General features: G+C 42.8%; 1 protein-coding gene across 3 annotated transcripts in view; it reads left to right on the forward strand.

Moving 5' to 3' along the window:
- TTF2 (transcription termination factor 2) overlaps positions 1-9,158 on the forward strand; it is a 42,952-nt gene extending 33,794 nt beyond the window's left edge. Inside the window, exons 19-23 of one of the 3 annotated variants that reach the window (XM_082616473.1) lie at positions 1,791-1,849; positions 2,698-2,848; positions 3,540-3,622; positions 5,424-5,498; positions 8,357-9,158. In XM_082616473.1, the coding sequence (XP_082472599.1) occupies positions 1,791-1,849; positions 2,698-2,848; positions 3,540-3,622; positions 5,424-5,498; positions 8,357-8,501 (513 nt within the window). In that variant the 3' untranslated portion in view covers positions 8,502-9,158. The remainder of the gene's footprint in view (positions 1-1,790; positions 1,850-2,697; positions 2,849-3,539; positions 3,623-5,423; positions 5,499-8,356) is intronic. The other 2 variants (XM_082616474.1, XM_082616475.1) reach the window with 2 other exon arrangements.
- The last annotated feature ends 3,400 nt before the right edge of the window (positions 9,159-12,558 follow it).

The raw sequence follows: 12,558 nt of genomic DNA on the forward strand, positions 1-12,558 counted from the left end.
AACCTGCCCATTGTCTCACCTGCCCTGAGGGCTGGGTTCCTGCTCTACTGCTTCAAAGGCTTTAAAAGATGTAACTGGAAAGGAGGTCACTGCCAGGGGAATGGTTTTACCAAAGAATTACTTTTAATTAGATTTTTAAAATATTTACCTAGGTCTTCACCATCAGTAACTGAGAGAAACATAAGAAGGGCACCACATATGGCCGGACTTCAGGCCCTGGCACCCTCAGTTAGCTATTGGGTTAAAATTCATGTTCCTAATAATTTGTGTTCCTAATAACTTGTCTGATACTCAGGTCATCGTTCACAAGGTTCTTAATGTGAACCCCATTAATTGTAGTTCAAACCACTTAAGGTGGTTTCATGTGAGGAAGGGAGTTTTGTTTGGTAGCACAAACCTAAACTCATACAGAACGTTATTAGAATTTGGCCCCAGCTCACAGCCCATGAATCCTGCTCTCCCACTGCATTTTTTTCAAAATACCTATCGCCAGGTTTTTCATGAGGCAGTTCAAGAACTTTCCACAACCTTGAGTTGCCAAGACACCAGGCACTTCGTGTACCTGCTTTTTTCCTTCCTACTAATTCAAAATGGTACAGTCCTGTGACTGTCTTCCTGCCCAGGCATCAGCGTGTTTGTTCAGGTGGGAACGCAGCCTTACGCAGGGGCCTCAACAGGTTGCCACTAGCACCATGACGGCGTAGAATGGAAGAGGTAAGGGCACCTCAGTTCCTCTGGCTCAGTCCCTTTTAACTGATGAGGAAGCTGAGCTCTTAACTGGGAGTTCCAAAGAGATCCAGCCCTGTGATGGCAGAATAAGAATTCTCTTCATCTCCTGATTCTTGGTTTAATTTTCATCCTCTTCCGCCATTTTGGGGGTGAACTTTAGAGCCTTTGGAACGGTCATTCACATTAGCAGTCAGGAAGAATGAGGCCAGCTGCTCTCCAGAGTCCCGCCCCTGTGTTCTTATCACCTGGTCCCTCATAGACTTGAATATGCCCTGAGCAGTTTTGGTAAATACCCAGAGAGCTTGTCGTGAAGCTTGAGCAAGTATTCCTCAGTCTGGACAGGTTCTCTTCTTCAACACCATTTGCAGCAGGCCTCAAACTGGGTCAAGCTCTTTCACTTTCTCCTTCTGCAAATGTTAGGATAGTATCTTCTCTGGTCCAGCAATATGCTGAGTGCTAGGGGTGCAGAAATGAGCCAGACATACACTAGCTCTGCCTCTTCGGAGCATGTCCGGCCATGAAAGCAAGAGATGACTAATAAGCAATTAATATATAGTATGAAAAAGACCATGATTATAGAAAGAAAAGGTGGTATAGTAGCATGTAGGCAGTGGGCTCCTGGGATTGGAGAGAACGTCCAAGAAGCTGACACATAAGGCTGTCCTAGGCAGAGGGAACAGAATGGACAAAGATGAGACAAAGCATGGCTTAGTGGAGGGAGAATGTTGGTATCACCCAAGCATCATTTGAAGAGCACGTAGTGAGGGCTGAGGCTGGAGATGTGAGCAGAAGGCAAGGTAGCAAGGACCTGGGAGGCCACTGTACGGAGCTTGGGCTTTATTCTCAGCGGGAAGCCACTGCAGGGGCTTCAGCCAGAGGAGGAAAATAAGAAACTGACATTTTGGAAATATGTCTGCACTCTGGCTGCAGAGAGGAAAGGGAACTAGAGAGGAGTAAGACCAGAAGCTGAGAGGCTGTGGAGGAGACCGATTCTTTAATTCAGAAAATGGAGAAAAGCAAATTTGCTTAAACCTCCATATGTTAATTGCACCTTTTCCCAGATTTCATCTCTGTTGGCAGAATTGGAGGCAATCCGAAGAAATTCAGGGTCCCAAAAGAGGTAAATGTGTTATTTCATTATCCAAGCATTGCTTGTAGTTACGCTAGAAAATTTAATATTGTGGATAGTTATAAATCTTCGCTTTTTATATCAAGGACCTTGAGTCATGCTTAGCAGAAAGCACTCAGGTTACAACACAGATTCCCTTTGATTTCTAACTAAAATACTTGTGGCACTGGTTGAAAAGGCAGTCCCTAGAGGATCCGAGTAAACTGAGCATCTGAAGAAGTGTTTAAGAGCAGAGAAGAAGCATCTCAAGAAAAGCAAGAGAGTAATAAATAGGTGGGCGAGGGAGGGAGAAGAGTGGGGTCAGACCTGGAGCCCCCATGGTGCTGGGGATGTTCCTAAGCTGGGGACGTAGATATGGGAGGTTCATTCGTTGTTTGACTTTACTGTGTGCTATTCAATGCATTTGTAGATCGGAAATATTTTGATCTAAACACATAAAACTCTAATTAAAGCACAGCATTGGGGGAACAGAGAAGCCCTAGCAGCTTATGGTTCTGACTGGCAGAGGGAGGGGCCTCTATCCCTTTGCAGGAGCACAGACCTCCTCTGGATAAACACTAGGCCCCAGATAATCAGAGGCTGCAGCCAGTACTTTAGCTTAGCCACCACTTTATTCTGACTTCATTTTGCACAAAATAAGTTGTAGACTGGATCTAGAAATAGCTGGAAATATTGTAATCTTATAATGTCACTGAAGTGTGTACGCTTAGGTAGTAGAAGGCCTTTCCTCGTCCACATTTGATAACTGGATTGTACGAATAACAGGCGTTAAAGCCCTGCGGATGAGTTTGTTTCATGTGTTTGGGGGCATTGGTTTTCTGTTTTATCCTTCCTTCCAGTGTCATCGTCTCTCAGTGGACCAGCATGCTGAAGGTTGTAACCTTACACCTTAAGAGACATGGACTGACTTACTCCACCATCGATGGCTCTGTTAACCCCAAACAAAGAATGGACTTGGTGGAGGCATTTAACAAATCCAGGGGCCCTCAGGTACAAGCTGATCACAGCAGAACCCTGTAATCACGAGCAAATTGTTCCCAATTATACAGAGGAAATTTTAACATAGCTTGATTCAAAAATATTCATAGCTTTGATCCCTCCAGGTGTTTTTGATTCCTTCAACATTTATTGGGGGTACATATCAAAGTGTGCAAATACTCTAAGAGAATAAGCTATGAGGGCTAAAAAGAGAGTAAGAACATAACTGGTTAGGTTCAAGAGACTCTTTGTGGAGGAGGCAAGCCTGGAAGGATGGGTGGGATCTTGATATGAGGAAAGATGGAGGGAAGTGGGAGAACAAAGGCATCTAATTATGGATAATGTGAATTTGGAAAGCACTGGTTGAGTGATGGCAGGAGAATCATGGCAGTGGTTGGGGGACTGATGGAACAGACAGCATCCGGCTGATGGAAAGTTTATTGAGCTAACCAGCCCCGGTGCTCTAAATGGTAGTATTCATATATTTCGGTAGGTAAACAATTAATGTTTTGAGAATGACTCACCAAAGAAAGGTTAAATGAGAATTTTCTCAAAGGTGAGGCATGGGAGATAGGATCTCAGAGTTTCGAAACAGTGCCTTTATGACAGCAGAAGGAAATTTGATAAGAGCATGTTGCTAAGAAGGAGAGGTGATTTATGAGACCAAGTCTGTGTAAAGTTAATGGTGTGCTTCCCTTTGAAGGTTATGCTAATCTCTCTCTTGGCTGGAGGTGTTGGTCTAAACCTGACTGGAGGAAACCATCTTTTTCTTCTGGACATGCACTGGTAATGATTGTGGATTTTTCTTGAGTTGTCACAGCATAGCAGGGAGACCAGAGGGGCAGTAAGGCCTGACTTCTTATATTGAGTGCGTTCCTTTCATATTATGGAGCTGCCTCTGTGCATACATGTGTATAAGATACAGATCAAAATGGTGTAGGGCTAGGGACTTTCCTGGTGGCCCAGTGGTTAAGAATCCGCCTGCCAGTGCAGGGGACACGGGTTCGATCCCTGGTCCGGGAAGATCCCACATGTCGCAGAGCAACTAAGCCTGTGCACCACAACTACTGAGCCTGCACTCTAGAGCCTGTGAGCCACAACTACTTGAGCCCATCTGCCACAGCTACTGAAGCCTGCGTGCCTAGAGCCCGTGCTCCGCAACCAGAGAAGCCCGCGCACCGCAACAAAGAGTAATACCCTCTCGCCGCAACTAGAGAGAAAGCCCGAGCACAGCAATGAAGACCCAACACAGCCAAAAATAAATAAAGTAATAAATAAATTTTAAAAAAGAGAAAAAAAAATTGGTGTAGGGTTAGTTGCCGGCCCTGAATTCCTGAGCAAGCAAGTCTTCAAATGACTATTTAAAATAGTCTGTTCACTGTTTATTATTAATCTAACATCTGTTTCCATGGAAACTGGGAGCTGGGTGGGGGGTGCTTTTCCTTATAGCCAAGAGCTGCTTCACTCAATGAAGAGTTTTATCTCTTCAAAACACTGTATTTCAGACATACTTGTTGACGTCCAAGGAAATCTCAGCCTTGGTGAAGAGGGCGAACTGTTACTCCAAAGGGAAAAGGCAAAGGAATTCTCTAATTATGTTAGACACACACTTAACACATAGCCTTGGACTCACTGCACATAGTGTCAACACCGGGAGTATGGCAGCATCCTTCCTATATACGAAGTGAATGACTCATGTATTGCTAGGAGAAAGAGTCATAATTTGTCCCAGTTTTGAGTTTTCAGTGATGCCAGTCAGGGATTGCTGCACCAGGCGCTGCTGCCAGAGATTGTCACTTGTTAATTCTCCAGGCGGCCCAGATGGGCACAAACAGGCCAACCTGTTATTATCTTCCTGGAGAATGTGGTTAGGTCTTACTTGGGACTCCCCTATACTCGTGAGTATAGGAAAGCAGAATGGGGATCATGCTGATTTCTGAATTGGAGCAATGTTATCCAAGATTTTAAAGAGGTAAGATGAGAAACTAGTTTGGAATTGATAATTAGAATCTAGAAAGAATGAAACAAATTAAGTCTCCTTAGTTGAATCATAGAATATTAAAGTTGAAAAAGGCATTAGAGATCATTTGCCAGCCCTCCTGTTTCCAAGTAGCCATCTGAAGTCTGGAGGGTTGTGGTTAGATGACTTGCCCAAAGTCACTCAACTAGTTAGTGACAGGATTTGAGCATTGGTTTAACCTCTGTTACTTAAGAGTTTCCAGCTGATGGTGGTGCTAAGCGTTCCTATTAGCACTCTGATCCCAGTTTCTTATGAGAGGGCAAGAAGACATCTGGGGCTTTCTGAGTCCCACATAGACTAGAACAGAGATCTACAAATTTTTTCTATAAGTATTTTAGGCCAGATAGTAAACATTTTAGGCTTTGCCAGCTACATAGGTCTCTGTTGCATATTCTTTGTTGTAGGTTGTTTTGTTTTGTTTTGTTTTACAAACCTTTAAAAATGTAACAACCATTTTAAACACAAGAGCCATACAGAAACAGACTGTGGGCTGCATTTGGCCCATGGGATTTGCCCACCCCTGGTCTAGGATGTCAGTACCTTTGAGCTTTACTTGTCTTCTAACAGGAACCCGTCACTTGAAGATCAAGCTTGTGACCGAATTTACCGAGTAGGGCAGCAGAAAGATGTTGTCATACACAGGTAAGTAAGTAAAGGTCTCCAGGACAAAGGTCTGCTTTCATGAAGATTTTTCTTGGGTAATGTTTTAATAGAATGTGTAAAGTATTTGATGATCACTGTACCAATGGTGCTTGTGGGGCACATCCTTTTTGGTACTCACAGTCAGGAAGGGAACACAAGCAATTTGTGGATAACCGTGGAGTTGGTCCTGCAGAAAAAGAAAAGCTTATGAACAATGCTGAGCCTTAACTCAGTCAAGGCCGCCCATGGAAGGACCCTCCTCCCTCCTCCCTCTCTTCCTCTCTTCCTCTCTCTCTTTTTCTTTTAACTTTTATTTTGACATAATTCCAGACATATAGAGAAGAATGTAAGAATTCTTACAAGAATACCCCAAAGTTCTTGATTGCAAGAATAATATCAAAAAATTCCTGTGCACTGTGACACTTCTGTGTGTGTGTGTGTGTGTGTGTGTGTGTGTGTGTGTAAGATTTTTTCTGGACCATTTGACAGTAAGTTGCAGACATGATGCTCCTTTACCTCTAAATAGTGAACTATGCATTTCCTAAAAATGACATTCTCTTACATAACTATAATAAAGTTATCAAAACCAGGATAACAATGATACAATACTCATATCTGATCTATGGACCTTATTCAGTTTTGCTACTTGTTCCAGTGATGTCCTTACCAGCCAAAGAAAATTCTAGGTCCTGTGTAGCATTTGATTGTCATGACTCTTTTGTCCCCTTTAACTGGAACAACACCTCAATCTTTCTTTGTGTTTTACGACAGTGACATTTTTGAAGTGCACAGGCCAGTTATTTTGTAGAATGCCCCTGTCTTTGAGACCCTCTTCTCTTTAAAAACAACAACAGAACCTGCCTTAATGGTACAATACAATCTAGTTATGGACCTCTTTTTCTCCTTCCTTTTCATGACTAAGTTTTCTGAATAATTAGAAATCCTTGTCTATCTTTACTTACTTCCCATTCATTCCTCAACCTATACAAACTGGCTTTCACCCCCACTGCTCCATTGAAGCTACTCTTGCTAAGGGACACCAATGAATTCCAAACTTCACCAAGTACAGTGATTATGTCAGTTGTTTTGTCTTTAGTTCTCTTCTCAGCTCACTTTGTATGCATCTCTCTTAATAATCCTGTCCACTCCAGTAAGTCCAAAATCTATACCCTCTGTTCCAAGGTTTCCTAAACTTCAGGCCCAGATATCCAAATCCCCACGAAATATCTGAATCTGAGTGTCCACATCCACACCCATTATTCATTCACTCATGTATTTGTCTCATTCAACTCAAAAAATGAATACCTGTTGAGGAGTCCCCATGTAGCAACTACTGTACTTGCTCCAGGGACTCACAGTGTCACAAGCGGAGATTGTTTCTCCCTGCTACCTCATATCTACTGATTCTTCTGAATTCCTTGTCTTTGTGAAAAGTATCACTGTTTATCTAATCATGGAGCCAAAACTAGACTCCCCCTGCTTGCTCTCGTTTCACAAACCAATCCATTCATTTTATTTTCTAGGTGTTTCTTGTAACCATCCCTTTCTTCCCATCCCACTGCCATTTCCTCCTTTCAAAACTAAGTTTCTTAGCATCACAGGCAGAGTCACTCGTGATCCAGCCCCCGCCAGCCTCTTGAGCTTCTGCTGTTTTAGTACAACATAGTTTTTGACTTTTGCCCTGGCCAGACTCTACGACCCTTGCAGTAGACCGTGTTCCAAAACTCAGCCATGGTTTTACACATGTTCCCATTCCCTGGGATGCCCTCCCCACTGTTCTATCTGGCAAACCCTTGCTCATCCTACAAGTCACACTAAGAGTCAAGTTGTCAATGGAGCCTTCCCTGAAGACCGCAGACAGATTTCTTTTCACTCCTCTTGTACGCTGGACATACTTCCATTATAGCGCTTTCCAGGTCATATTATTATTGTTGCTGCTTATTTTCATGTCTTTGTTTTGTGTTCTCTTTGACTGCAAGACCATGTTCAAATCTCCGTTCCTACACATAGCGTAGTGCATGGCATATACTGAATCTTCATCAGCACTTGTTGAATGAGTGAATAAAGGACAACAGTGGTATTTCCTCGGTTTGTAAAACCTGTTTTCAGTGTGAATTAGCCAAGAGATAAGACAGTCTGTACTTAAACCAGCACACATATTCCTAGCAGAAACTTGATAAGCTTTAGGCCTTCTGGCCTTATCAGGATGGAGCTTTTTGTGTAAAAGCTGGATCTCTACACTGTTTTTTGGATCAGGATATCTTTTGCTTAATTTGGTGCTTCTCAATTATCTCAGCTTCAGAAAGAAATAAAAGATCAATTTGAGGTCAGATCACTTTATTTTTAAATTTTTATTTTATTTATTTATTTTGGCTGTGTTGGGTCTTCGTTGCTGCACGCAGGCTTTCTCTAGTTGTGGCAAGCGGGGGCTACTCTTTGTCGCAGGGCACGGCCTTCTCATTGCGGTGGCTTCTCTTGTTGTGGAGCATGGGCTCTAGGCACGCGGGTAGTTGTGGCTCATGGGCTCTAGAGCACAGGCTCAGTAGTTGTGGCGCATGGGCTTAGTTGCTTGGCGACATGTGGGATCTTCCTGGACCAGGGGTCGAATCTGTGTCCCCTGCACTGGCAGGCAGATTCTTAACCACTGCGCCACCAGGAGAGTCCAAGGTCAGATCACTTTAAATGGATATATATTTAGTCTAAGTTGTTTAGATCGCCTAAACATAGGGTTCTTAATCAAACCTAAGAAAAAATAAAGGAAGAAATCTCATTTAAAAACTAAAGCATAAATAGACGTTTGAATATGTCATTAGATATGCTGCTTTTGGTTTTTGATTATTTGCTTATCTATTTTTCAGGTTTGTTTGTGAGGGAACAGTGGAAGAGAAGATCTTGCAGCTCCAAGAAAAAAAGAAAAATTTGGCCAAACAGATTCTATCAGGAACTGGAGAAGTTGTCACCAAGCTCACCTTGGCCGATCTTAAAGTCCTTTTTGGCATCTAAGTTCCTGTTTATGGAGCTCAGAATAGTGCCATTGTTGGTTTGTATTAGGATCTGGGGAGAATGACCTAACCCTGGTCCTTTGAGCTCTCGCTGGCATTCAGTTTCACCTTCAAGCCCTCCTCAAAGTGAGGATCAGTTACCATGTTAACCACTTGCTTAACCAGTCATGTTAATCAATCAACGTATTTAATGTGTGACATAGAAACCAATAAATTACTTCAGATAAGAGAAAATGCTTTAGAGTTAGAGAATTTGGAAAACAGCCCTGGGAGAGTTGTACCTAAACTTCAGTAAAAGCTCAAAAAGCCCTCTGTTGCTTTTCTCTTCTCAGCTGGTGGGGACCCAATGTTACTGCCTTTTCTAACACAGGCTCCATCCCATCTCTTCATCTCCTGCCAACGAGGCTGCTCATATAACCATCTCTTTATGGGCTGAGCAGAAGCAGCTCTCTGCGTAATATGTAGATGGTTAGTATTTGTATCATCGTATTATTTAGAATTTGGTATCATATCATTTAGTGTTATTATATTATTTTATATTGCTATCATATGTAGTATTTGTGCCATAAAATTTAATTTTTGTATCATTTTTCTAGTATTTGTATTTTTACAAATTCACAGTATTTGTAGCACTCAGTATCATTGTTTCATTCAGTATTATTGTGTCATTTAGTATTTGTATTATCATTGGCATAATCCAATAAACATGTGTTTGACAGTGTAGCAGAGATAATGCTTTGTGTTCACTAACCCCCATTTCCTTTTCCTCATGGCCACCAGAGACTACATTACCTAGTCTTCACTGCAGTTACATGGGTCCGTATTACTGAGTTCTAAGTCAGTGGAATATGGAGAGAAGTGATGTAAGTCATTTCTTATCTGCCTTTCTAAAACCTTGCAAATGATTCTTTGTGCTGTTTCTTCTCTTGTTGGCCCACTGAATACAAAGGAACTGATGGATGACTACAGGGCCCTAGAGACTTGTGAAGCCACTAGGTCAGAGATTCTTAACTTACTGCTGGCCACGGACCCTTTGGCAGACTGGTAAGCCTCAGTTCCTGAACGACATCGGAACAAAGCCTCCTGTATCTGCCTCCCTTCTCACCCTAGCTCACCTACGTTGGACTATGACATGATCAAGAAATAATTTTTTTTTTAAACCATGAGACTTAGGTGTTTGTTTGTATAGCAGTTTGTATCCTGACTAATACAAGCTCTTGAGAATTTCTTACTTTGGGAAAGTATTCAGATTCCCTTCTTCCCATTGGCAGTCATTTCCGAAACACTTACTCAGCTAATTTCTGCTAGAAAGAATTGTATTTCTTCCTAGATAGAACTGTTGCCCTCCTTTGAGTTAGGATTAGGTGACAAAACCCTGTGTTAAGCCAGTCACAGTATGGGCTGAGGCACTGGGCCCTGTTTAAGCAGAGGTGCCCTCTGAGGACATGGTCTAAAGGCCCACAGAGGCAAAGACAGGTGGCCTGGAAGGAAGAGTTCTGACTTAACTCTACTTCCAGGTTCACCTTAGCTGGGGTGTAGCCTTGAAAAAATCATTAACTTCTCTACACTTTGGTTTCCGCATTTGTGGTGGGCGTTGTTTTTAGAACTTCGGCAGCTATAGTGAAGTCCCTGATAAAATCGGGAAATGGAGGATGTAAGATTACCCTTCGGGAGTTAACGCTGTAGGATCAACACACCAGGGCAAAGGGAGTGTCACCTGAGAAGCAGTGGCTCCCAGGCCAGCAAGAACATACAAACCCTGCCTCTGCTGTTTGCTGACTGTCTGGTGTTCAGCTGGTTGCAGATTCCCCAGGTACCTCAGTTCTTTCATCTGTAAGATGTGAGGATTAGCATACAGCTCACTGTGCTCCACTGGGAATTTAGTAACACACATACACACCATACCCCATTCGACCAGATCGACAGATGGGTCATGTCAGTCAGAAGGCATGTTAGGTGAATACTGTCAGTGTCCTCTCCAGGTACTGTTTAGGAGAGAGGCAGTGTCAACTTTGAGGTTCAAGTGTTCTTGCTTTTAGTCTGAAGATGGATGCAGGGATTATAACCTACAATCTTCAGATATTCAGAGCCCATTGACCAATGTAATCTACTCTAACATTCCTTCATAGTTTCTCTAGTGTTCCTCATTCTGATTCTAAGCTAGCAAAGCCACTCACTCTTGTCTTGGGTAGGTGTTCCTATAACAGGGAGATGCTATCGATGTGAGGCGGATACAGCAAAAATTGGAACCACTGTCATACCAGACATGCATCCTTCAGTCCTAGCCCTGGGGTGGAAATGTCTCATGAATTAATATAAGTAGCATTCTGGTGTCTATCTCAGGCTCACGTTCATTTTAGTTACTGTGAGTCCATTCCTTAAGGTCAGGGCATGACAAGGTGGGTCTCTGCACCCTGTAGCAGTGGGCAGCATCCCACAATGTAGTGATCTAATTGAGGTGCTGCCCTATGAGTTCTGCCAGTGTCAACCAGCCTGCCTTTATGTGACACCATAACTGTCAGATTTTCTTTTTACATCTCTCTGGCTACCTCGCAGACTTAGGCAAGAACAGTAAATGCTTTGTTAACCATGAAGTGCCATCCAAATGCTAGTGTTATTGCTGTGGGGCCAGGTCTTGGAATATGAGAATAAAATCGAAGCATGGGTGCAGCTGAAAGAGCCAGATGGTGAGCATCTGTCACCAAAGTGCAACATTGCTGAGCACCCAGTTTACAAGGTATTTCTTATGTGACAGAGTTGCCTTCATGGAACGTTTATAGTTTGACTTCTCTTTGGCAGTGTTAATCAAAAAAGGGCATCGTGCGTGCCATGGCTAGATGGAACCTGGGCCCTTTAAAGCCTTACCAAGGACTCCTGTTGCCATCCAATTATGAACACAATAGGTAGAATGGTGTCTTTGTGGGACATGACCCCTTCCTCTAGCAGTCATGTATGTGATCTGGAATGGCTACGTATGAATACTGGGCTCTTTCCTCTCTCTGATTGTCTTGAGCAATGAAGTAGCTTCTGCAGGGCTGAAAGGTGAAGCCAGATTATCCTGCACAGATAGTCATGGAAATGCCAGTGCTCGGTGTGGCCCCTCTGGTGTTCTGAAATCTTGATATCTACCATAATGCCTTGAGAGAATTTGGGTTTACAGAGTGGGATATGGTACTGCTATTTGCTATGTAGCATCTAGCCCTAGAGAAAGCCAGAAAGAATTAAAAGGCATTCCTTCAAGCACAAAGAGAATTACAATAAGAATTTAGAATTTGTAGGCATATGACCTCAATTAAAATGTTTTCATAGGTAAAAATGAAATTAGCATCAGTTATAGTACAAAGTACCACCGGAGTGAGTAGCCAGGGGACGGGGATGGAAATGAAAGAACGGCCTAACCCCTAGCGGGGAACAGGGAAGATGATGTCTTCGCTAGCTTAAGTCCTTTTTACCAGAATGCTTAGCTAAATCTGAGTGTAGGAAGAGATTACATATGAAAGGAAGGATGGGAAGAATACTTTTACTGCTTAATTATTCATTAATATACATTAATAATTAATATACATTAATATACATTAATTTAAAAACATATTAAACATGCCAGGGCACTCCTGGGCACTGAAAACGTAAGGATAAGCAAAACCCAAAACAGTCCCTGTCCTCCTGAGGCTTCCAGCCTAGAAAGGGAGACAGGCATTAATCAGATCATCACGTGTGGCTGCGAAGTGGCCATTGTGATGAGTGCTACAGTGGCGGGGGAGTCCGCGTGGCTGGGAGGGCTTAGAACAGGGATTTGACCTAGTTAAGGGGGACTTCTCTGAGGACGTGTTGAAGGAGTTGAAATCAATACGTAGAAACTAATAAGGCAAAGAGTGAAATGCCTCTTCCTATATTCTGCTTTTAATTAGCATTCACTTCACCCAACCACCTCTTAATTGAGTAAAACCTAACACACAGGTATACATCCTCTGGAGTAAAGCTGAGTGACTGCTGAATTTTAGAGATAAGAGAATGGGTGGGCTGGCAGGTATGTGTGTATGTTTGTTATCCAAGACGGC

Source organism: Mesoplodon mirus (genome assembly GCF_964341445.2).
Source record: "Mesoplodon mirus genome assembly, chromosome: 3".
Lineage (NCBI taxonomy): Eukaryota > Metazoa > Chordata > Mammalia > Artiodactyla > Ziphiidae > Mesoplodon > Mesoplodon mirus.